The sequence below is a fragment of the Typopeltis vanoorti genome, chromosome 2, assembly GCF_054136105.1.
Source record: "Typopeltis vanoorti isolate ZY-2024b chromosome 2, IOZ_Tvanoo_1.0, whole genome shotgun sequence".
Taxonomy (NCBI): domain Eukaryota; kingdom Metazoa; phylum Arthropoda; class Arachnida; order Uropygi; family Thelyphonidae; genus Typopeltis; species Typopeltis vanoorti.
The window spans coordinates 163,590,739-163,616,941 of record NC_143550.1 but is presented as its reverse complement, the minus strand read 5'-3'; the positions used below and the strand labels follow the sequence as shown (position 1 = coordinate 163,616,941).

The 26,203-nt window shown below is 36.2% G+C and overlaps 1 protein-coding gene across 1 annotated transcript; it reads right to left on the bottom strand.

Annotated features, from left to right (window-relative positions):
- Positions 1-26,048, bottom strand: wus (TM2 and DnaJ domain-containing protein wurst). The gene is made up of 3 exons (XM_090413710.1): positions 25,566-26,048; positions 8,771-9,234; positions 1-618 (listed from the first exon to the last, which is right to left on the bottom strand). Exons 1-3 carry the CDS (start codon positions 25,951-25,953, stop codon positions 394-396), a joined length of 1,077 nt encoding a protein of 358 aa, XP_090269836.1. The 5' UTR covers positions 25,954-26,048; the 3' UTR covers positions 1-393.
- Between the last annotated feature and the right edge of the window lie 155 nt (positions 26,049-26,203).

Below are 26,203 nucleotides of genomic sequence, written 5' to 3'. Positions count from 1 at the left end.
ATGGGTGAGTGTAATTGACTGATGGGTGGGTACAGATGTGGAATGTCAGTTATCACATTTGAATTATTCTATATATCACAGGATGTATGTACTATTTACATTTCACCCAGAACAGTAGTATTACATTATTTTCTTAAGAAAATACATACAAAAATTATTACAAAAGTTAAAGGTAACAAGAGAATTGTGGATACTCCGATGAAACAAATTTAACCAATAACAATATTCTTACTTAAATCCAAAACACATATTAATAAAAAAAAGCATTATCCTCTACCTTTGTACCAGTTTAGCAATAACAAACATTAGTATCAAGTGCAATAATTTTAAATTCCGTAAAACTAATTTCTGTCCAACATGATAGCATAAATATTTTCTACATATTTTTTATTATTATAAACCACTATCAGGATTTTCCCGGTTCTTCTTATTTTTTACCATACGCTGGGATTTCATTTTAGAAAGCACTTCATATGCATTTTGGATTTCAATAAACTTTTCTTGAGCTTCTTGTTTCATTTGTGGATCTTTGTGTCGATCAGGATGCCACTGCCGTGATAATTTTCTGTATGTGGCAGTTATTTCTTCCTGACTAGCACTTGATGTAAGATTTAATACCTAAAAGACAGAAATGTTTCTTTAATAACTTAATCTCCAGGTTACATAATGCATTTTATTATTGCTACTGTGTCAGTAGCATAAATACATTATTATTTCAGCTTTCCACAAGAAGACCTAAGTCCATCAAGGGTGTCTATGGCATTAGCTCTTGATTAGTTTAGGAAGTCTTTGTGACCAATTTAATGTTTTTATCCAAAATCCAAGGCTATCATGAGGTCAAAGTATAAATATGAGAGGGAGAGACTCTTCAAGGAATCTTCTCAAACTGTGATAAATACTTGTAATTTAAACTGTTTTTAATGCATGTTTAATATAGTATAGTTAATTAGGTGGATAAAGAATAGATATTTAGTAGAATCTTGCTGAATCCTGACATTATGGACCATGATCATTAGGGATATTTAATTAAATTATAATACCAGAATAAATGTATGTAAAATATAATTTTTTTTTTTATTAGTATAATTTTTGCCTAAGTATCAAAAGGCATCTTCAGTACATGTAAAAAGTTAAGCAAACAATAACTGACAATTCCAAAAGGCACCACCTAAGTAGCTAATGTAAAATAACTAACAAAAGTCAATAAATTCTCAACTTATTAAAATAAAAAAAATACACACACACACACACACACACACACACACACACACACACACACACACACACACACACACACACACACACACACACACAATTAAAATAAAGTTAGGAAAGATTAGCTGATTTAAAAAGTACTATCTCCAACAAAGGGGATAGACATAGACCATCAGATCTGCTTAAGTTAGGAGAGTGAAGAAGTTTCACATTTCTTTATAAAACCATTCCATGAGGAACGGACTTTTGTCAAGGATTGTCTTGTTTAACAGATCCGATGGTCTACATCTATTCCATTTGTGGGAGATAATACTTTTTAAATCAGCTATCTTTCCTAACTTCATTTTATTTAATTGTGTATATATATATATATATACATGAGGGTGGTCTGAAAAGTCCTCGGCCTTGACCATAGATGGCAACACTACCGGCACGATTTATTTATTTTTATCTAAGTTGGTACATCTGTCATAAGCATCCATGTGAAATTGCAAGTCATTCTGTCTAGTAGTTTGTTTTATACAGCTGTCTGAAGCAAAACTGTTGTCTGTATCCTTGAAATGGATAAAACTGAGTATCGTGCGGTTATAAAATTCTTTGTAAAAGAAGGTTTAATGGCAAAAGAAATTCATTAGAAGTTCATAAAAGTTTATGGGCACTCTTCTCCTTCGTTTTCGACAAATAAGAAATGGGCTGCCAAGTTTAAACATGGCTGTACCAGCCGTGAAGATGATCCATGTGAAGGACGTCCAAAAAGTGTAACAACACCAGAAATCATTGATTAAGTACACGACATGGTATTGGATGACTGGCGAGTCAAAGTGTGTGAAATTATTGACACTATAGGCATTTCAAAAGAACATGTAGCATATATTTTGCATAAAGAATTTCAAATGAAAAAGCTTTGCGCAAGATGGACTGTGCTTGCTCACAGCAGATCAAAAACACACTCGCATGAAAATATCTGAACAGTGCTTGGAGCATTTTAACAAGAATAAAACTGATTTTGTGCATCCATTTATTACTATGAATGAGACTAGGATTCATCATTACACACTAGAATCCAAACAGCAGTCAAAACAGTGGACAGAAGCTGGTTATTTGGTGCCAAAGAAGACAAAGGTAGTTCCATCAGCAGAAAAGGTCATAGCATCAGTGTTTTGGGATGCTAAAGGCATTTTGTTTATTAATTATCTTGAAAAGGGTAAAACAATAAGTAGGGAATATTATTCCAATCTTTTAACCAGACTAGACGAAAAAAATCATGAGAAAAGACCAGGTTTGCAGAAGAAAAAAATCATCTTTCATCAGGACAATGCACCTGCCCGCAAAGGTGTTTTGGTAATGGGAAAATTAAGGGTTCTGCGCTATGAATTGTTGGAACATCCACCCTATTCCGCAGATTTGGCTCCCGCTGACTTCTATCTCTTCCCAAAACTAACTCTCTTCCTCACTGGTCAGCGTTTTTCTTCGAATCATCATTCTTCAGAGGTGATTGCAGCCTGTAGAGGGGTATTTTGCAGATCTTACTGAAAACCACTACTGGGATGGGATAATGGCGATGGAGCATCGCTGGAATAAATATATTAGTCTTAAGGGAAATTATGTTGAAAAATAAAATAATTTTGAAATTATAAATTTGTTTTTTTCATTGTTAGGCAGAGAACTTTTCAGGCTGCCCTCATATATATATATCATCAAATTCCTGACATGTACCCTCAAGGGGGGGTACAGGATATGATAGTACTACATGAAAAATTTACATCATTACTAACTTCCTATCTACAATTTTCCTCCAAATCAGTCTGTTACTTGTCAAGACTCCAACATTATCAGATCTTATATTTCTATCATCTAAGCACTTTGTACCGTATCAATCCACCTATATCTTGGTCTTCCTCTGGGTCGTTTTCCTGCAAACCTGGCAGAGAACACTTGTTTTGCTAATCTTTCCTCGCCCATCTGTTTAAGTGACCATACCATCTGAGATTAGCTCTGCTAACGCATTCCTGGATGCTGACAATGTCAAGTTCTTTCCTAATATCCTCATTTCTAATATGATATAGCCATCGATGCCATCTGTTCACACCTCTAATCTTTCTCAGGACTCTCATATCTGCGGTTTCTAGTCTTTGGTCAGGTGTTTTACTTCTGATCCAGCTCTCAGATCCACAAGTTAAAACTGGTTTGAACACGGTCTTGTACACGGCTAATTTAGTGTTCCGACTAATTTCTCTCTTATTCCATATGAATTTATTCAAATGACTGCCTACCATACCATCTTTGTTGATTCTGCTGCCTATTTCCATATTTAATTTACCATCTTCAGTAAAAATCGTGCCTAAGTAGCTGAAACGTTTTACTTGTTCCACAGGTTCTCCATTCACAACACAGTTGACATTTTCAACAATTCTACCTATTTTCATTGTCTTTGTCTTTTTAATGCTGACCTTCATACCATATCTATTACAAGAGTTATTCAATTTAGTCAGAGAATCTTGCAGATTTGTAGCGGATTTATTTAGAAGTATAACATCAATCCGCATAAAGCAAAGAGCTGACATTAACATCTCCAATTTTGATATCCTGTTTAATACCACTTTCCTTCATAATGTGATCCATATAGATAATGAATAACAAACGGATAATGTACATCCTTGACTCACACCAGATTTAACATTAAACCATCTTCCTGTGCTTCTTTCAATTTTAACTGCTGACTTACAAATAAAGACTAAGTATTGCTTGATATAATGCCCCATTGACACCATATAATTGTAGCGTATTGAATAGCTTCTCTCTTGGCACCTTGTCATATGCTTTTCCAGATCTACAAAACTTAAATACAGATCTTTGTTATATTCCCATTCTTTCTCAACTGTTTGTCGTAAAGTGAAGATCTGATCCTGACAGCCACCTCTACTTGGCCTGAATCCAGCTTGTTCTTCACCAAGCTTTTCTTCCACAATTCTTCTCCACCGTTTCTCAAGTATACTTGTATAGATCTTGCCAGGAACACTCAGTAGGGAAATACCTCTGTAATTCTCATATTCAGTTTTATTTCCCTTTTTATATATGGGTACTATTAGAGCTCTACTCCAATCATTGGGAATTCGTCCCTCTGTCCAGGCTTTCTGACCTATGCAGTGCAGCCACTGCAAGACTCTGATACCACCATGCTTCAGCATTTCTGGTCGAATATCATCTACTCCTGCTGCCTTTCCACATTTCAAGCCTTTGATGGCTTTGTGCTATCACTGCTTGTTTCATTTAGCAATTTTTTGAAGTAATTACTCCATACTTCAAGGATATCTTTTTCTCCTGTTTTCATGTCATCTTTATCATCTCTAACTCCTTTTACAGCACTCTTTCTTCCATTTCTAAGCTTGTTCAACAACCTCCAGATTATCTTACCACCTTCTTGATATTTATTCTTGTTGAGAGGCTTATACGCTGGTTATACATGATAACTAATAATTAAGGAATTGACAGCGTACACTAGAAATATAAATTAAATAAACTTTAATATATACTTTCCGATATTTCGGCAAATGTCACGTTGCCATCTTCTTGGGAACTTATTACAAAGACACGTGCACACAAGTACTACATAACAGCAAATGAGAAAGAAGCTAGGAAGTTAACGTTTTCCTAAAGTCCTGAACGGTGCCCCCTGGTGGGCTATATTGGTAGTTCTTGGCCTTTGGGCTGAAGTTCTTCTGATGAATGTTTCCCAAATTTGGGGCAGTCTCATGCATCCAAATTTGTTGATGTTTGGCATGTTCCTAAGGGCTGAGGCTGATTCTATGAATAGTCTTTCATATTTGAACTTGCTGCGGTGTTTTACTGTGGCTTTCTTCCATCTTATTCTGTGGAGAGTATCCAGAGCGTGGTCTGCAAGCCCAGAGTGGCTGTACTTGTGAAATCGGATGTAATCCTTGTGTTCTGAAATTCTGATATTTGCTGTCCTGCCTGTTTGGCCAAAGTAGGACAGTTTACAGCTGCAAGGGACCTGGTATACACCAGGTAGATCTAGGGGAAGTGGTTGGTCTTTAGTGGAGCGGATAAGTGATGCCAATTTTCTATGTGGTCTGTAATAGAAAATTGGCATCCCTTATCCTCTCCATTAAAGACCAACCACTTCCCCTAGACTTACCTGGTGTATACCAGGTCCCTTGCAGCTGTAAACTGTCCTACTTTGGCCAAACAGGCAGGACAGCAAATATCAGAATTTCAGAACACAAGGATTACATCCGATTTCACAAGTACAGCCACTCTGGGCTTGCAGACCACGCTCTGGATATTCTCCACAGAATAAGATGGAAGAAAGCCACAGTAATACACTGCAGCAAGTTCAAATATGAAAGACTATTCATGGAATCAGCCTCAGCCCTTAGGAACATGCCAAACCTAACAAATTTGGATGCATGAGACTGCCCCAAATTTGGGAAACATTTATCAGAAGAACTTCAGCCCAAAGGCCAAGAACTACCAATATAGCCTGTCAGGGGGCACCATCAGGACTTTAGGAAAACGTTCACTTCCTAGCTTCTGTTCTCATTTGCTGTTATGTAGTACTTGTGTGCACGTGTCTTTGTAATAAGTTCCCAAGAAGATGGCAACGTGACATTTGCCGAAATATCGGAAAGTATATATTAAAGTTTATTTAATTTATATTTCTAGTGTATGCTGTCAATTCCTTAATTATTTTCTTGATATTTATTTTCTATGTTCTTGCCAAAGTCCTCCCATGAGTTTTGTTTAGCTAGTTTTACAGTGTTTCACTTTCTTACATTTGTTTCCGTATTCTCTAAGAGCAAAAGCTGACTTATTTGCCATGAACTTTTGATATGCTTTCTTCTTTACCTTCGCTGCCTCTTTAACTTCCTTAGGCCGAGATCAGAAAAATCAGAACTCCATGTGTCCACCATGGAGTTCTAATTTTTCTATCCTTGCAGACAACCTCACCACATGCCTCTCTGGCTGAATCAATCAGAGTTTTCTTCAAGGCTTGCCACTGACTCTCCAAGGTTTGGTTCCTGTTCTCAAACTCTTTCATTTTTTCTTCAATAATCTTTGTGTATTTTAGTCTACAGTTCACATCTGAGAGCTGCTCAACTTTTATTCGCTTTAAAACTTTCTTACATGTTATTCTTTTCAATATGAAATTCAATTTTATCCTGCTCAAGAATAAGTAGTGATCACTTCCAATTTCAAATCCTCTGTACGCTCTGGTGTCCTGCACCAAGGAGAAAAAATCACTATCAACAATAGCATAGTCAATGAGACTTTTCTTATTCCTAGCCTCTTCTCTCCATGTGAATTTGCGCACATTTTTATGTTGGAACATGGTGTTAGTAATAACTAGTCCATGTCCTTTGTAGAAATCCAACAGGTATTTGCCATTATTATTAGTTTTGCTCTTTTCTCCAAATTTTACCAAAATATTTTTGTATGTCTCACAATCATTTCCTACTCTGCTATTTAGATCCCCAACAAGGACCAACTTTTCCTTTTTCATTGTGTCAGTTGCTTTTTCTAAAGCATCAAAAAATTCCTCCATTTCTACCTTAGTAGAACCTTCTGTGGGACCATAGGCACAAATAAGTCTCATTGTCCAATTCTCCATTCTGATATTTGCCTACGTTACTCTACTTGGGACTGCCTGCCATTCAAGAAGATTAGCCTCGTATTTTGTGTTGAATACTATGGCTACTCCTTCTTTTCCTTGATTGTCATTTCCTGAATATAACATTTTGTATTTATTGCTCAGAAAGATCTCACCAGTTTTTGTCTTTTTTGTTTCAGTCACCCCTATTATGTCGATCTGGTACTTATCTAATTCCTCAGCTAGCTCCATTTCTTTGCCATTCAGGCTTCTTATGTTGATAGTACCGATCTTTAACTCTGGTGATGTTGAGTTGGGGTGTGCTTTCAGATTTGTTCCAGTAGCTGACTTTTCGATGTTCGCTCTGGTTCCTTGGTGAAAACAACAGGAGCCTTGTTTAACCAGGCGACGCTCCAGCCAGCATGAAATTTTGTCATGTTGTACCATCATTTTCTATACTGGTTTAAGCCAATAAGAATACAATTTGGTTGGCCAAATTCCAAATTGCCAGCCCATCCTCGTTCGTTCAGTATCCAGGTAGATACCCAACAGGGTGCACCATGAGAAAGTGAGGATTGGACATTAGATCAGAAGCCCTGGTCGGTTCTCCACATTCCTTTAAAGGCTATGTGCAGGTCTCCTCTCAGTTATTAGCTACTTATGTGGCACCTTCTGGAATGGTCAGTTATTGTTCAGCTTTTTACATGTATAATGAGATGTTTTTACATGTAGACTGTAGTAAAGAGATAGCATCTAGGAAAGATTAAAATAAATTTGAGTTTCTAAAGGACAGCTATTAAGCGGCATGTAATAGAGGGTACAAAATGACTGAAAGTTTTGAATTTGATCATTACATCAGATGATTACTGTTATGAGATGCAAAATCTTCCTCCAGCCAGTGAATGTGATAAGAGGTAATTACCTAAGAAATGACTCACCACAGAAAACTTATGTGAGGAAAGAATATACATGAAACTAAAAAAGAGAGGTAGAAAGAGGATCAGTGCTGAATGAGCACTGGTCAAGAAATATTTAATAGCAATGTCTGAATGCATTCCAAAGATTTGGAAATTAAATATGTACATATAAAATGGATGAATGATGAGCTCTAAGGGACAATCTGGAAGAAGGTGTTACAGAAACAGTAGTATATAAAATAGGAAGAAAAAATCAGGCTAAGAAAATAATGTGACAATGTTTGGTAAGGAAAGAGAAGTTTGTGAAGCCAGAATGAATGGGAGGACGTTACTGACAATGCCTAAGATCTGATCTTTTCAATCTAAAAAGGAAGATATGAAAATGACGTATGTGTTGGCATTAGAGTCATTTTCTTATACTATGGGTATAAAATCTGAACCTTTGAATTCAGTGATGGAAAACATCAACAAGTGAATGTTTACTTCCAGCAGTATTATGTTAGACACAAGTTTTTGGCATGTTAATATTTGTATTAATAAATGTATCCATTACGGCAAGCATGTTTTTTTTTTTTAAAATTATTATTATTTTTTATTGTAAATTCTAATGAAGCTTTATTGGTGCTCCCATAAATGACATACAACATATAAAACCAAAGACTGATATAACCATAGCAAACAATTTAACAATTGTCTTGTTCAGGAAATGAACATTCATAAATTATAAAGAAAATACCTGAGGTGATTGTCATGCCTACATAAAGTAAAAGCAATGTTTTGAAAAGAGATGGGGGGGGGGGCAGGTCATTGTCTTGTATGCTGACATATATGGTAATTGTTGTGATGTCTGTTACTTATCTCAATGTTGAAATGCTATTTATTCAGAGTCAAATTCAAGAAATTATCATAGCATGTGTGTGTAGGCATACATTCACTTTTAAAAGGCTGACAAACCAACTTTCGTCTTTAAAATTAAACTCCTTTCCCTTTAAATATGCGCTTAAATTTTTACAGTAAAAATCCAAATTACCTTTAGAGCATTAGTCTCTCCTCGAGGATCAAATGCTTCCAATATGTGATACCAAACTTCTTTCCAGCCATGATGCTGAATATGTACATATAATTCTTGAATCACTGACATAAATTCTTTCCACATAGGACTAGTAAAGAAATGTTTTGCTGCATCTTTACACTTGACTTCTTCCCCCGATTCCTCTGTTATTGTACATCCAAAATAAAACCATGAACCCCATAAGGATAAATAGAGACTCCCACAAAGAACTAAAATTAGAATTCGAAGCCATAGAGGTCTTGATTGCCGAGGAGTTCTTCTCCATTCTTTAGAATACCAGCTAAAGAAAGATGATGACAATAAGGAAGTCCAGAAAACTGAGTTCACACTCCAAAAATACAAAGGATATGTGATGTATGCCCCTATTAGAGGCCAACGGAAAGCACCTTGTTCACGACCTATATTTCCTATAAGATGAACACCTGAAAATAAAATACTATAGAATAAAAATTCATGTTTTCTAAGCACCACTACTAAAATTTTTTAACATTTTTATATAACAAAATAATGTACTACAGGGTGTCCCAAAATTCATGCAAGAAGTAATTTTGATAGAAAACACAGGTTTTTAATTAAAAATTGTAATTTCTTATTGATTCATAAGTATACAGTATAGGGTTATGCATGGAATAGCATATCGGATAAATGGCCTCCACGGCTTTGCTGGCACATACACACTCTTTGGTTCTTTGGTCGAAATTTTCCATGACCGTTTTGCATAAATGTGGCTGAATTTCGTTGATACAGTGCTCAATTTCCTCCTTCAAGGCGTGGGTGGTTGTGGGCTTGTTGGCATAAACCTTAGACTTCAAAAAACCCCAAAGAAAAAAGTCCAACGGCATTAAGTCACATGATCTGGGCGGCCAATTCTGCTCACCAAAATGGGAAATTACACGACCAGGAAATGACTCATGCAATAATTGAATTGTTTCTCGGGCTGTATGGCATGTGGCACCGTCTTGTTGAAACCACGTCGTCAACATCCATATCTTGCAATTTAGGCACAAAAAACTGGATTATCATGTTGCGATAGCGAGCACCATTAACTGTTATTGCCTTACCAGCCACATTTTCGAAGAAGAATGGACCGATGATGCCTCCAGCCCAAAATCCGCACCAAACAGTGACACATTGTGGATGCATTTGTTTCTCAACAATCACTCGTGAATTTTCTAAACCCCAAATGCGACAATTTTGTCGATTAATGAAGCCATCAAGACGAAAATGAGCCTCATCGCTGAAGATGATTTTGTTCGAAAAATAAGCATCCACTTGTTGTTCCATAATCCATGAAAATGCGTTGTTCTTTCGTGTAGCGCTCCATTTTTAATAACCCTGAACTGTCAGCTGTCACGCTGTCTTTTTTTTCTCGTTGGCAACACTTTACCGCACAAATGGCGCTAAATTTAAATCTTGCCTGAATTTTGGGACACCCTGTATAAATTATATAATAAGACCTTACACAGGACCGAGCCTTATGTGAGACTGTTAATACTGAAAAAATTATATTATAACATAAAATAAAATTATATTATAACAGCAGAACATTATACCCTTCGATTGGAAAAGACCTGGATTCGATTCTTGTCGCAATGAGGGGAATCCTTATATGGGCTTTTTTCAGTTGAAGGTGAGCTAGCAGATCTCATATGGTGGCAGCAGGATTTTCTTCTCCAGAAATTCGGGTTTTTCACCCCACGTACAGCCTTCAAAACACAAGCAATTTACGGACAAAAAATACTGTTGTTGGTGATGATGGGCAATAGATGGCGTTGATGGTAGTAGTGTCATAGTTGGAGAATTAAGTAGTAGTGAAGAGGATGAGATGTATTTAGCGAAATAGAGTAGTGTGCTCTCCCGCAATGAGTCCTTGGACTCCCTGGAGGGGTCATGTAATAATAATATTATCAGCTATCATGACTATATTTGATTAATGAATGGGAGCATTATTCTGTTGAAATGTGGCTGGCTGAGTAGGAGAAAAGTGAGTCAACATGGGATGAAGATGCTCACTTATGATTGAAAGATAACGTGCAGCATTCACTTTGCTTTCCAGTACAACAAGTGGACCCAAACCATGCCATGAGAATGCAACCCAGAGCATTACAGAACCACCAAAACTTTTCACAGTTGGAAACAAGCACTCTAGCTAGTATGCTGCCTTTGGCCGATGCCACACACACACATTTGTCAATTTGCAGAAAAAAGTGTGAATGTGGATTCATCAAACCATATCACATCCCTCCACTGTTGTGTAGTCCGCTGCCTGTGATCTCTGCACCACTGGAAGCAACAACGTGCATTGACAGGAGTGATTAAAGGCTTGTGTAAAGCAACCCAACCGTGACATAGAACTCTGTGTAATTCCCGGTGCAGAGTTTTTGTTGAAATGGGTTTCTCCCGATCAGTGTTGAATTTTTCACACAATTGCTCAGTAGCAATTGGCCTATTCTTCAAGGTACAGTGCACTACTGCTTGAACATCCCTCTCTTTCAGTAAGTACTTTCGTCCACTAAACGTGTGGACAGACTTATGTGTTCGTCGAACATGTTGTTTATTATTTTAACGGTATATAATAGAACACAGACTAAGTAAATAATTAATTTATTAACTTATTGCTGATATTTCGCTGGTGTTATAACCAGCATCTTCAGAGCACAAAAACACTGTTTGTCACAATACGCAAGACTATAACAACATAGTGTACTTAAACAAAATTGTAGCAGCAACACAAAGACTAGAGTCCTGATTTTGGCACCCTCTATCTGAAGAAAAAAAAAAAAAAAAAAAGAGCTATCACATATTACTAGAGTCCTAGAAAAGTGCTAGTTTTTTCTTAATATGACTGAAAAAAATACGTCTGGAATTATCATTATGGGAAGTCGGGCCTAGCAGACCATGCTCTGGATACCCCTGCACACAGGATCAACTGGAAAAACACAAAAGTACTACACAGAAACCAGTATAAATCAGAGAGATTGTTCTTAGATGCGACAGAAGCCCTAAAACACACTCCAAATCTCAACAAATATGGCTGTATTAACTTGCCAAAGATCTGGGAGACAGTCATATTAAGAAAAAACTAGCACTTTTCTAGGACTCTAGTCTTTGTGTTGCTGCTACAATTTTGTTTAAGTACACCATGTTGTTATAGTCTCGCGTATTGTGACAAACAGTGTTTTTGTGCTCTGAAGATGCTGGTTATAACACCAGCGAAATATCAGCAATAAGTTAATAAATTAATTATTTACTTAGTCTCTGTGTTCTATTATATACCGTTAAAATAATAAAACAACACTTTCGTCCACTATTGTATTTCACAAACGCATGATGTTTGTGAAATATCGCATGATGTTTGCCCTGTCGACTGTTATGCTGATATAATCATAGAGACCGTTCCTCAACTAATGTGCAATTTCAGCTGTTCTGATCACATATGCAGCTGCAAGTCTGGCTCTAACAATCGCTTCCCTTTCAAATTCACTGAGGTCCTCTCTGGATTCCATTATAACAAGCAATAAACAGTGGCAGCCTCTATTTGCCTTTATACACACATCCCTAAGAATGTCAGAAGTACATTTGCATATCAATTGTGTCATAGATGCTACATGATAACTACTGACAATGGAACCCGATAGCTCTGTGTTTCCATTGTTTCGTCCATTACCTGTAATCATACAATACTACTTTGCATGCATTTGTCTGTTCAAGCAGATGAAAGCATCTCAATGACTTGCATAACAAATGTCTTATTTCACATTTATCCATCTTATTAATACTCTACAGTAAGGCAAAACAAATTAATACAAGAGAAAGTTATGTTAATAAAAAGAAACAGAGAACACAAACCATCAGCAAGTGTGCATTTGATGAAGATGAAGAATAAGCATTTTTTAACATTTGTATCACATACACTGAGCCTCCGTAGCTCAGTCAGCACAGACTGAAGCCCTTTGGTCGGAAAGACCTGGGTTCAATTCCCATCAGTGATGTGAGGAACCTTTATCTAGTCTCTTTCAACGAAAGGTGAGTTAGCTGGTCTCGGAGGTAGGGGTTTTTTTTCATTCCCCAGAACAGGCACACTGGCTCCATGAACACACATAGCTTACAGTCATGAATACGTCCCAGCCATATGCCTGGATAAAATTGGGGAAGTTGGGGAAAGCAATGGTGAACTATCTCGTAAAAATCTCACCAAGAACACTTTGTGGGCAATGGCTGCAAAGTCACTTAGGGGCGGAAACGACTGAAGGGAAAACACCACCACCATCACATAAATTAATTAAATCTTTATTATTAGAATTTGCTTGATTTTAAATGATCTGTTTTCATTTCTCTGGATAAATAAATCATTGTTTAAGCAAAAACTATCATTTTATTGACCTTTAACATTACTATGGTCAAATTTCATTGTTGGAACATAACACCAGTTTTTAACATTAAATTTATGGGAAAAGAGTGTGCATGTGTGTGTGTGTGTGTGTGGAAAATTATTAAAAGTAGAAAAAATCCATAGCCACTACAAATTATCCACAGCCAGTATGCAAAATATAAAAAAAATCCAAAGCCAGTATACATTTGTACTGATAATACAAATGTATACTGATAGTACAAATGTATACTATAGGTTTACATTAAAAATAATAATAAAATCATGGGTGGGAGCCACATAAAAAAATAAAATAAAATAAACAAACACAGAACTCAATGATAATGAATCAGAATGGTTTCTTTCTTGATAATTGTGAATAACTGGGATGTCATTTCCAGCCAGAGTAGAAATTTCCAATGGTAGTGATAGTAAATATGTGTAATACAGAAAATAGGTTTGAGGATGTCTGATATGAGATGGAAATTAAAAGGACAAAATAAATATTGGGTGCTGCTAAAATAATAATAATAATAATAACAATCATCTTGAATAAGACTGAACTGCACAGACATAAACCTTAACAATATAAGGATTATCATTATACGTGATTTCAATGAGGATATTGATTGAGAGGAGGAGAAAGCATGAAGACAAATTTCAAGAATTACTCAGGGACATTAAGGGACATGTAGAACTAAAAGGCAGGTGATTATTATTATTATTACCACTCCAAGACCTCATGGAGTCAAAGATTCATCTGGGAGGTCCTTTTATCACACACACATCTCATCATATTGTGTCTTAAACACACTCAAACTCCTTACAGACACCACACTCTCAGGCAAAGCATTCTAATCATTCACAACTCTGCATGAAAAAAACCTGCCTCTCACTCCCCTACTCACACCCTCTTTATACATTTTCCAGGGATGACCTCTGGTTCTCCCCTGATCTCTCACTCTTCTCTGTAAAACTTCTCCAGCATTGATCCTATAACAACCCCTTACCAACATGTAGGTGTCTATCATATCTCCCCTCTTCCTCCTATCCATCAGACTCTGCAAATTACATCTTCTCAATCTTTCCTCATACTCGACATTCCAGAGGTCAGAAACTACCTTAGTCAGTCTCTTTCGGACCCTTTCCAACATCTCTTCATCCTTCTGAAAACCCAGTGACCAAATCTGGTCAAAATAGTCCATGTGTGGCCTAATCAAAGCCTTATACAACGGAACAAGAATCTCCCTACTTCTACAGGTCAGTGTCCTCTGCATCATTCCCAGAAGCCTTTGTGTTGTCTTCACAATTTTGGCAATGTGCCACCTAAATTTTAGATCCTTATCCACTATCACCCCCAGATCTCTTATTTCCTCTACCTCCAACAATATATTCTCACCAAGCATAAATTCTGCATCCCATCTTTGTTTTCCAAATTTTAAAACTTTACATTTTGCAACATTGAACTCACATCCCCATTTCAGTACCCAATCACTCAATCTATTCAAGTCTTCCTGTAAGGCACATCTTCACTACACTTCATGGTTCGTCCCAACTTTGCATCATCTGCAAACAACTGATCTCCATCCAAATCTTCGCCAATATCATTAATATACAAGTTAAACAGCAATGGACCTAAAACAGACCCCTGAGGCACTCCACTAGTGACTTTCCTTTTCCTGGATATCGCTCCCCCATACACAACTTGTTGATACCTATCAGATAGCCAGTCTCCAATCCAATGCACCAATCTAATAGCCAACCCCATCTGCTCTAGTTTGACTGTCAACCTATCATGAGGTACTCTATCAAAAGCCTTTGCAAAATCCAAGTATATTACTGTGTATCCTTTTCCTCTGTCCAAGGAAGCGGTCACTTTATTGTAATAAGTAAGTAGATTACTAAAACATGACCTCCCTTTAGCAAATCCATGCTGTCCATCAAAGATAATACCATAATATACTAAACAAAGAAGCAGCACCTTGGCATGAGAAACTGAAAGGTAGAGAAATCAACACTACATGGAAATTAGTCAAAGGATGTTTGAAAGAAATGATATCTAACTGCATCCCCAGAATTAGGAGAACCAATTGCATTAGAGTTAAATGGATAACACTTTAAAGCAAGAGTTTTGAAAAGAAAATGTTAAGAATCATGAAATGTAGCACTACACAGAGCAGGTTAGAAGAATAATGGCCATAATGAGGAAGACAAAATTAGATGAAGAGGTTGGATGAAAATGTGAAATGAAATCCAAGAGAACTTTATCTCCATGTAGCAAGTAAAAGGAAAAAATTATCACAAAAGAATAATCTTAGTGAATGTACATGGCAGAAAAGCATCAGATGCCCAAGAAACAGCTGATCTGTTAAGTTCAATATATTGAAGGCAGAAAGTGGAGAAAAGAATAGATGAGTTAGAGCTATTAAATCTGTTACAAGAGTTGGCAGCCTGGTTGGCCGAGTGGTTAGCGTATCTACTCTCCAGCCAAGAGGCTGGTTCAAATTCCACCATGGACATGGATGTTTGTGATTGTCTTAATTGCTATGTGTGGAAAGGGCATCTGCAACCCTACCACTTCTTTCAGCAGAAGGCATCACTCCCAAAAATCCGATGAGGTACAGGAGTGACTATACAGCATCTACGAATGTCAAATGTGAACTTTTTTTTTTTTTAAACAAGAGCCTAACACAGATACAGTAACTGAACTCAATGGGATATTACCACAGGTGCCAAAGAAGTGTGCAAAAAAGAGTTAGCATGTGCCTGCTTGTTCTATTTGCGTATCAGCACATTCAAGATTCCTAAAGTGGAAGGAGAACAAGATAAAATTCCATTATACAAGCTAAGAAACATAAAACAACATAAAAAAAAAAAAAAGAAAGAAAGAATGAAAGATGCAGGGAATTACAAACAAATTAGTTTCACTAATTATCAAGGTATTGGAAAGGCTGGTTAAGAATTGCACCCAAAGGTGGATACACAAATACCAGAATCCTAGAGAGGATAGTATGGTTTTGTTAAAGGAAGGTTTTGCTTAAGCAATCTGTTCATGTTCTGTGACAGTAGAGTCAGATAAGGGAATGAATATACCACAATACATCTGGATTTTATCAAAGGTATTTGGCAGGATTCCGCACTGGAGATTATTATACAAACTCAATATGACAGGTTTGCAAAATATACTTCTGACATGAGCTAGAGAATGGATGATAGAGAATCAGAAAATTATGTATGGTGGTGATGAGGAGGATGGGAGGATAACCAGGAGTGCACACTGATATATTAATGATATCGAAGAGCATTTTGAATGTGATATCCAGTTATTTGCCAATGATGCTAAATCAAGGAGAGTGATAAAAAAACATAGCTGATGAAGAATCTCTGCAGGGTGATCTGAACAGATTGGTTATGTGTGAGAAAATGACAAAGAATATCAGTTAATTTTGCCAACTGTAAGGTTATGCAATTTTGGTGAGGGACATTGGAAGCAGAATATTATACTAATGGGAATTTCATGGAATCAATAGAGATTTGAGGGTTATTGTGAATAGTGCACTAAAGAGACTACTAATTTGCAAGAATAAGTAAGTTACCAGATTACTGCATGCAGATATGGTACCTGCATTCCAAAAAGATGGGGAAAAACAGTTAAAAAGACTGAGTGGCGAGTCATAAACACAGATTGATGGAATGTGGTCTTTTAAGTTTACGGAATAGACAAAGAAGGAGAGCGGATAGGACAGAAATAGAAAGATTAGTAAGGAAATATAGATACAACTGAGATTTTGCTGCAGCTTATGGATGGTGGAAGTAGAACCTGGAGGTCACCCCCGAAAGCTAGATAGGATATGCTTAGGAAGTTTGTGAAACCCAAATCCATCTTGTAAGTGTGTGTGTGTGGAATTCACTATTATTAGTTGTGAGTGCATCTTTGTTGAATGTGTATGTTCAAGGAGATATACAGGAATAAATATGAATATGAAGTGACTAAATGGAACCTCCCTCAGTAAGTTCTTGGACTCCCTGGAGGAGCATTCATAACTTACTCTGCCAGAAGATGATTTATTCTCCTTCCAGGAATCACCTGGAGGGAAGTTTAATAGCATGCAAGTATTCCTGTCAAAGCCACACATAGAAAAATGTCTGTGTATGTGATATGTTTGCGAGTTTTTTTTTATACACGCTGCTGCATGTTCTGCTCTTAAACTCATTTTTCCTCATCAATCATGAAATATAAAAAAATAGAAATCATTATGCTACAAATTAGGGGGAAAAAAATCCAACCAAAGAAGAAATAAAAGCAACAAAAATCCAGCATAAAAAACATCAATAATACATGCAAAAAGCTTCTATACCTAATTCAATACCTGTAGCCTTAATACTGAATAAATGATGTGCACCATTACTTACATTTGATCCATTCCATTATTTCTAACAAAACGTGAATAACTTTTGCCCACCTCTACTATTTAAATTACACTTCACACAATGCCTTCTATTACGTGTGCATTCAGAGAAAGCACACAAAACTCTACTCTCTTCTCTTTGATTTGCAATGGCTCAAAATTTCTTTACTGCACTTTGCCGCATTCATTTGTTGTTTTCATTTCTCTCCAAATTCTGATAACCACTCCAATTTCTGACCATCTCTAATGCTCAATTTTCAACAGATCAAATATCCATTTATCCAAACTGTCATCTACGAATTTAGAGAATGAACAAATGACATAAGAATGATTTTCTTAACTTGTTCTTCCAAATATATCACAGAGGTCAGCTTTTCTCTACATAACTCAGACCATAACCTCATCCAAGTTTCCTTTACTACAGAAATTTAACATTTTTCATCCAATCACATACTGCCAGATTTCAAATCAGACAGAAAATCAATATCAATAGAGAAATCAGTTTGATTATCTAAAGCAGCATTTCCCAAATTTTTCCTATGACGGAACACTTCACAAATCCTGAAATTTTAATGGAACACCTCGGTAAGAGTCGAGTATCATCAGTCTCATATTCAATGTAAAGCTAAGTGCACACTATCGCCGAAGCAGGCTGTATTGCATCACAAAAATATGACAGCACACACTACAGGCATGCCAGGCCGCATCGCATTGACCTTGCTTGTGACTGCACGTTTCCTAGAATAGATACCTCCATACTTCACTCATGCTCTGAGGTGTCGACAACCACGGGCGGCTGAGTCAAGGCCAGTGCGTGCTGGAATTAATAGCACAATCCACATGCAAAACGAGGAGTGCCTGATTTTCAAACGTGTTTGAACTTGTCGCAGCATTTAAAACCATTCCAGGATCATATTAATTTTGATAATTTTTCATGGAACACAGTTTGGGAAACCCTGATTTAAAGAAAACCAAGAAATCTGACTGAGTGGGCTATATCAAACAGGCATCATACCTGATGGCCAGAATTACCCAGAGAAAAATGGAAAGATAACTGCTTGGATTATCATTCAAGACAGAAAGCACACTAGAGTTAGAGCTCTCAGACAGGATGAGAGATAGTAACAGCCATTAAAAAATCCAAGTAACAAATGGGCAGGTCATTACAAAAATAACACAGAAAATGGACAAAGATGATATCTGAATGGTACTTCAGATATGGAAAGACAGCTACAAGAAGATTAAAGAGACACTGGGATGAGAATAAAGAGATAACTGGAATTCAGTAGCACAGAAGAGCTGAGGACAGGATAGAATGGAGGAATTTGGACCAACTGCCATCACCCCAATCCTCTCCAAAATAATGGAAAGATACTAGAAGCTCACCTGTTAATCAGCGATCACAGTATGGATTCTGTCAATCCAGTTTCATGGTTGATATCTTGGCCTACATCACTAACCACTGAATATATACCATGAAAAGGTTCAGAGAAATGTGTGCCATTGCCCTTGACATTTCCAAGGTTTTCGATCATGTTTGGCATCAAGGCCATAGTAGCCTTGATGACAAATTGCCTTTCTTCGGTCTACCTGCCACCCTCTGTAACTGGAGAGCCAGCTTTCTCTTTGGTCATTCATTGTGTATCATGGTGGACAGCACCCTCTCTTCGAGCATTGCCACCAATACATAAACGACCTACTCTCAATCACTACAAATCCTGTCCATAGCTTTGCCAATAATAGCACTCTCCACTCATCCAACTCCTTTGACAAACCACATAGTTCCCGGATATCCCTTACATCAAGATCATCTGCAGCAGTGCCTTAAACATTGATTTCCATTCCATCCTTCAGTGAGACAAGGATAACCTAGTCACCAATGCTGCCAAAACACAGTCCTTCCTTTTCTCCTACAAAAGAGATCTCAGCTCACCTTCCCTTATCCCCAGTAATGCACATATCAGCAGACATGATGAACTCTCTCTTCTTGGAATGAGATTTACGTCCAACTTCTCTTGCCACAAACACATCACATCAATAGCTTCCTCATCTTCTAAAAAACTAGGCATTATTTTCTGCTCAAGAAGGGGCTATTTTAAACCCACCCATTTATGAGCTCTACATAAATTCCAAATCTGCCCATCCTTAAAATATTGTACACACATTTCGGGGTGGTTCACCTAAAACCTCCTTAAAAATGCTCAATGCTATCCAGATGAGAGCAATTTGACTCACAGATGACCCTTCTCCTCACAGGCTCACTTCAACCTCTATCTTATAGATGAAATATTTCAGCTCTGTGTCTCTTCTACAGCTACTTTCATGGTCACTGCTATAGTGAATTGGTAAACATCATTCCTCCACTTGCTGTTAGGCCTGTTAAAACAAGAACAGCTGCTATCCAACATCTCCTTTACAGGACAACTGCAGACCTGTCAAACCTGCTTCTCCTCTTCCTCATTTATTCTGTCTACCTCTGTCCTCTGGAATAGCCAAACTACAGTTCCTTAAGAAGAATGTTAATGAGTTTCTTCTTTCTCAACCTTCATCTGCACCTCATATATGGCACATCAGTGCCATATATGAGGTGCAGATGAAGTACTGTTTGTGTATGGGATAAATATATAAAATATATATGTGTGTGTGTGTTGCATTAGAACCTCCCATAATGAATTCTGGGACTCTATGGAGGCCTGATAATAACAATGATAAAACAGATAGAAGACCTTCCTAACATTATGTCAAAGTAATTTTAAAGCAATAATGCAGTATTTTTTCCATTTATTACCAACATAATTAAATAAAATTATAATACATTATATACTTATTTATCTTCATAAGTGGAAAATATGGTATAATTATTTCTCCTACAACACATTTCACTTTACAGTGTGATGGACTGCATTTATAGGTATTCCAAACTTACATTATTTGGACGTGACTTTATCTGACTCCAGTCTGGGATCAAGTGACCGTATTAAAACCCCGATTTGTATTCTTATTTGAAGAGCTTAATTTTTTTGCAGCTGTAAACTGTCTCTATAGTAGATATGGTCTATACTATATACCATACTTTTACAGTTAACAGCCAGCTGAAAAGTACTGGGAATACAACTTACCTATATCTTAGAACCTCCCATAATGAATTCTGGGACTCTATGGAGGCCTGATAATAACAATGATAAAACAGACTGAAGACCTTCCTAACATTATGTCAAAGTAATTTTATAAAGCAATAATGCAGTATTTTTTCCATTGTTTGATTGACTTCAAACAAACATTTGATTTCATCAACAGGAACAAACTGATCAACATCTTAAAATCAAGTTTAATAATAATAAAAATAAAAACAGAAATTCAAAATAGAAAAAAAGAATCAGGTTTACAAATAAATGGAATGAATATCAACCACATTAAATATGCAAATATTATTATTCTTGCAGAATCTAGAGCACAACTGGAAAAGACAAGAATGCAAAATTTTTGGAATGAAAATCAATTTAAGAAAAACATAAACAATGGAAATAGGAAGAGATGAGGAAAAAACTTCAGTAAACTTAGAAAATCACATACTTGAACAGGTAAAGAAATTTACATATCTTGACAGTCTCATTACTTAAACTTGACAACATAGAAACAGTAAAATACATACTTAACATAGGATGGTCTAATATGAATAGATTAAACAAGATGTGGAAAAAAAATAACATTTCAAAAAAAAAAAAAAGCCTCAAACTCTATAAAACCATTATTATACCTATGGTAACATATGGAGCGAAGACATCATCATCGTGCATATCAAGGATTTAGGCCTAGCATGGCCTGTTCCGGCCATAGAAGTCATCGTTGAATCGTTTAAGAGACGTCCTGGTTTTCTTTTTCCTAATGGCTTGTATTTTAAGGCTTGTTTTGGTAATCTTTCTGTTTTCATTCTTTGAACGTGTTCCATCCATTTATGTTTATATTTTTTAATTTTTTCTATTACTGGTTGTTGGTTTAATGAAGCTAAGACATTTCTGTATTTCTTGGAACCAGAAAGAAATATGGAAAATCAGTGCATTTGAAATGAAATGCTTAAGAAAAAGACTCACTGGTCAGAACCAGGGTGACCATATCTAGTATTTTTGAACTAGATTTAGTACGTTTTATAAATTTTTAGTGTTCTAGTACGTTCACCAACAGTCAGTGACACAAGAATATGATTTCTCTTTTTTTCCTACCCCTCTCACTGTTGCTAGTCTTCTCCCTCCCCCCATGATCCCGTACTCAGGCAATACGACTGGCATTAGCCAATGAAAATATATTCTTCGCTGTTCAAACACTTCTCGTGCGTTATAAAAAGTCCAGTGTTTTAATTAATTTTATTAACAAAAACTTGTTTAATTTTTCATCGAAAATATTATTATTTAGATTTTACTTTTAAACATGGACAAGTGACAAGCAAAACGTTCAAAATTTAAATTTGATTCTAAATCTCAGGAGAAAATGTGTAGTGCATGAGTCAGTAAAGTACATAAACGAGCTATTGAAAGTGAAGATATCAGCCCTTTCCACTCACAAGAAACCACTTCTCACACAAATTCAGATAAAAGAGAAAGTGATGGTAGTTATGATTCAAATTCAGGTTTACAAGGTTCATCTAAAAAGATGAAAAAAATCATATAAGCAAAAATTCAAAGAAGAATGGTTGGAGGATCCCTTTCTTAAATTCTGGATTTATTCAGATAAAAGTAAAGAACACACTGCTTATTGTAAATTTTGTGATATAAGCATTAATGTAGCAAATGTCTATTGATTCGTTATGCAAACACTCCAAAACACTAGGAATGTAGAATCTAAAAGAAGTTCACCAGGTATAATGTCGTTGTTTAAATCCAGTTCCAAATATCAGTCGGAAAAATAAATTAAAGAGGCAGAATATAGATTATGTGCATATGATGCAGACAGGTCCCTTCCGTACAGGGGTGCAAAGAACCCGGGCAGCACAATTTAGGGGCGATATAATCAAACACGTTCATAAAAAATAGGGAATAAATAATACACTGAACTGTTTGTGCATATTTGTCACCTTCGAATGTGAGAGATTTCAATGAGGAGCTGAATCGCTGGGTAGTTAAATAAATGGTACGAGCTTCAACACAACTTACTTTAATCACTGCTCTCAGCACAGTGAACAAACATTCTAGGAATTTCTTGAGTTTTCTTCTTGATGGACTTGTGTTTCACTCAGGATTTCTCCATGAGTGCATGTCACAAAGATGCCTCCAACGATCTCGATTTTCTCTCTCTTCCATGTTATCCCCCATAGATTTCACTAGTGGATCTTCTCATCTTGTAGGTGGTCTTCCTGGTTTTCTCTTTATTCTTGTTGCCAGTTGAATATTCTATATGTACCTCTGTTATTCCTGAGTCTGGCGATGTGACCTGCCTATCTCATCCTGCTTTCATATACTGCAGTTACCATATCTTTTATGCCTGATCTCTTTCTTAGTTACGTGATTCTAACATGTTCCATTTTGTTGATGTTACAAATCCTACGTTCTATTGCATGCTGAGTTATTCTGAGAGTCTCTTCTTCTTTTCTTGTCGTGTTCCATGTTACATCACAGGAGTATGTTTGTTTATTATATAAAAATAAATTTTGTTTTAATATACATTCCTCTTAATGTGCAGTATAATAAAATTATTCGTAACATGTTATTGTACTTCAGGATCCTTTAATTTTTTGATGGAAAGGGAGGGGCACAAAAATTTTGCACTCAGGAGTCGCAAAACAACGGAACTGCCCTGGATGCTGAACACAATTTGCTTTTGTGGCTTATGGATACTCTTCCAACTCTATTGAAAACAATTGCTCCTGATAGTGAAATTGCTAAGAAAATACAGTGGGGATGCACTAAATGTGCATCCCCACTGTATTTTGCGTGAATCTACTTGGCTGTAGATTCACGCAATGAAATCTCAAAAAAAAAAAAAAAAAAAAAAACTCCTTTGATGAATGGACTCCTTTCGACAAAAGAAAAATTAAAATATTCATGAGCCACAGATTTTACTATTTCTGAAGAGTTAATTAATTTAGTAAAATCTGATAAAAGTAATGAATAAATACTTTCAGTGTTTTTCTTGTGGGTAGGAATCCCTGTATATATGTAAATAGCATAATAAATAACTGAAAATTTAATGTTACATTATTTTAAACACTAAAATTATACTAAAAATTATTTGGTAAATTAATACACATGTGAAGTGCTAGAGTTACAATTGATACTTCTATTATGATGATTGGCAACTGCAGCTCTTGGACTCAGATGACTACAGTGAGGTGAGTTTTGGCTTTTTTTTTTTTCTTTTCATATTTGATATACATGTGTTAATTTAGTCGGAACACTAAATTAGCTGTATACAAGACAGTGTTCAAACCAGTTTTAACTTATGGATCTGAGAGCTGGGTCAGAAGTAAAACACTTGACCAAAGACTAGAGACCGCAGATATGAGAGTCCTGAGAAAGATTAGAGGAGTGAACAGATGGCATCAATGGCAATATCATATTAAAAATGAGGATATTAGGAAAGAACTTGACATTGTCAGCATCCAGGAATGCGTTAGCAGAGCTAATCTCAGGTGGTATGGTCACTTAAACAGAATGGGAGAGGAAAGATTAGCAAAACAAGTGTTCTCTGCCAGGTTGGCAGGAAAACGACCCAGAGGAAGACCAAGATATAGGTGGATTGATACGGTACAAAGTGCCTTAGAGGATAGAAATATAAGATCTGATAATGTTGGAGTCTTGACAAGTAACAGACTGATTTGGAGGAAAATTGTAGATAGGAAGTTAGTAATGATGTAATTTTTTCATGTAGTACTGTCATATCCTGTACACCCCTTGAGGGTACATGGCAGGAATTTGATGATGATGATGGTGTTAATTTAGCGGTTTTACATCGAGTTCAAATATGATAATAAGGTAATAATATCGTAAAATGCCTTAAATAGGGTGAAACGAAAGCAAATAAAAATTTAGTACTTTCTTTTGAGATCTAGTACTTTTTTCCTGCATAAGTTAGTACGAAATATTTTTGCTGAGTGGTCACCCTGGTCAGAACACAAAACAAATAAGTCAAACAGAATCAAACCACATAGAAGATATCACAGATATAATTCTTAAATAGGTAAGATGGTTTGGACACCTGCAGGGATTGTCCTCTCAGAGATTACTGAACATGCCACTGCGAGATTACTATCTTGCAGCAGCAAAACCCGATGCGTTAGTGATAATGTTATTTCATTTATCAGCCAGTCTTCGAAGGAAAGGTCACAATTAACTTTAGAGAAATGACAGATACGGCTAGAGACAGAGTCAGATGACAAAGACTGGTTCATAGGAACTCAACTCATCATCTGATGGATGAGAAAGAAGTAAAGTGCCCATTTAAAGGAAATACTATAACTTATTTTTAAATTTTAAAAAATCGTAACCAAGAAGTTGGAAAATTAAATTTTAAAATCATTCTAACTGAAGACTAGATATCTAAAATGTGTAATATCCTTTCATAATCGCTACTTGTTGTAAAATTTTGTTCACAAAATAAACTATCCGAAAAGAATGGTAAACATAAATTTCAATATATGCCTTATATTTTCAACCATGTAGAAATGGTTAAGTGACTTCTAAGAATTGCATAAGTGCCTGACTAAGAAAGTATATGGTATATTCAGTGCATCATGTCAAAATATTTTTCTTTTTTAAATATAAATGCGTGTAGGCAATCAATCTTACGGGTATACACATTTATAAGAGATGAGGATTAACGAAGGTAGCGAAGTTGAACTGCACTGAAACTAAAAAGTACTGAACAAGGAAGTCATAACTTGGCAGAAAAAAATAAATACCGTATTAAGAATTAGCTAGAGGTGATTTGCAGTGGAGTTTAGCATTATCGGTGATAATGACCTACCTAACCAAATTTTACTTACCCGCAGCTACAGCAAAAGGCACTAAAACAGCAAAGTACGGTAATGACGCTTCTGGTATTAAGTCAACTGGAATAGCAGCTAATACTAAGTAGCCAAATGCATCTGCTACTATTATTTGACCAAAGCACCTTACTGTACTGGAAGGAGGTGTTTTATGCTTTTGCATTTTTTTAATGAGCTTTTCCATGTAAACTTTATCTTCATTAGCATCTTTCACATATTCGGGTATACGCCACAAATCACGTAACCATCCTAATCCAAAATAACCACCGGCAAACATCCACCATACAAGAGCATGACGATCTCTGCCTAAGTAAAAATGATGAAGTCCAAAGAAACCACCAATCAGCCATAAAAAGTAAGTTAGACATAGGCTTTTTTCACTCATTCTGCAGTTACTATAATGTACTTCAGATAAGTTTTTATAAGACGCACCGTACTTTTAAAGTTTCAGTTATCAACAACTTCAGACTACCCGCGACAACTAACACCATCGCAGCAGTTTCTACTACCATACAGCGCATGGCGTTTTTCTCGCAGCGGCAAAACTCTTGATGTGTTAGTGATGATTGTTAGTTCATTCATCAGCCACATGAGGTGTTTTAAAATTATTCCAAAATATAAATAAATAAAATAAT

Bases quoted from the DNA above. Each gene is read 5' to 3' on its own strand.
- wus (XM_090413710.1), bottom strand. From the start codon at position 25,953: ATGAGTGAAAAAAGCCTATGTCTAACTTACTTTTTATGGCTGATTGGT. The intron at 9,235-25,565 runs GTAAGTAAAATT...TTTTATTTTCAG, and splicing joins GCCTTTTGCTGTAGCTGCGG to GTGTTCATCTTATAGGAAAT. The intron at 619-8,770 runs GTAATTTGGATT...TCTGTCTTTTAG, and splicing joins GAGAGACTAATGCTCTAAAG to GTATTAAATCTTACATCAAG.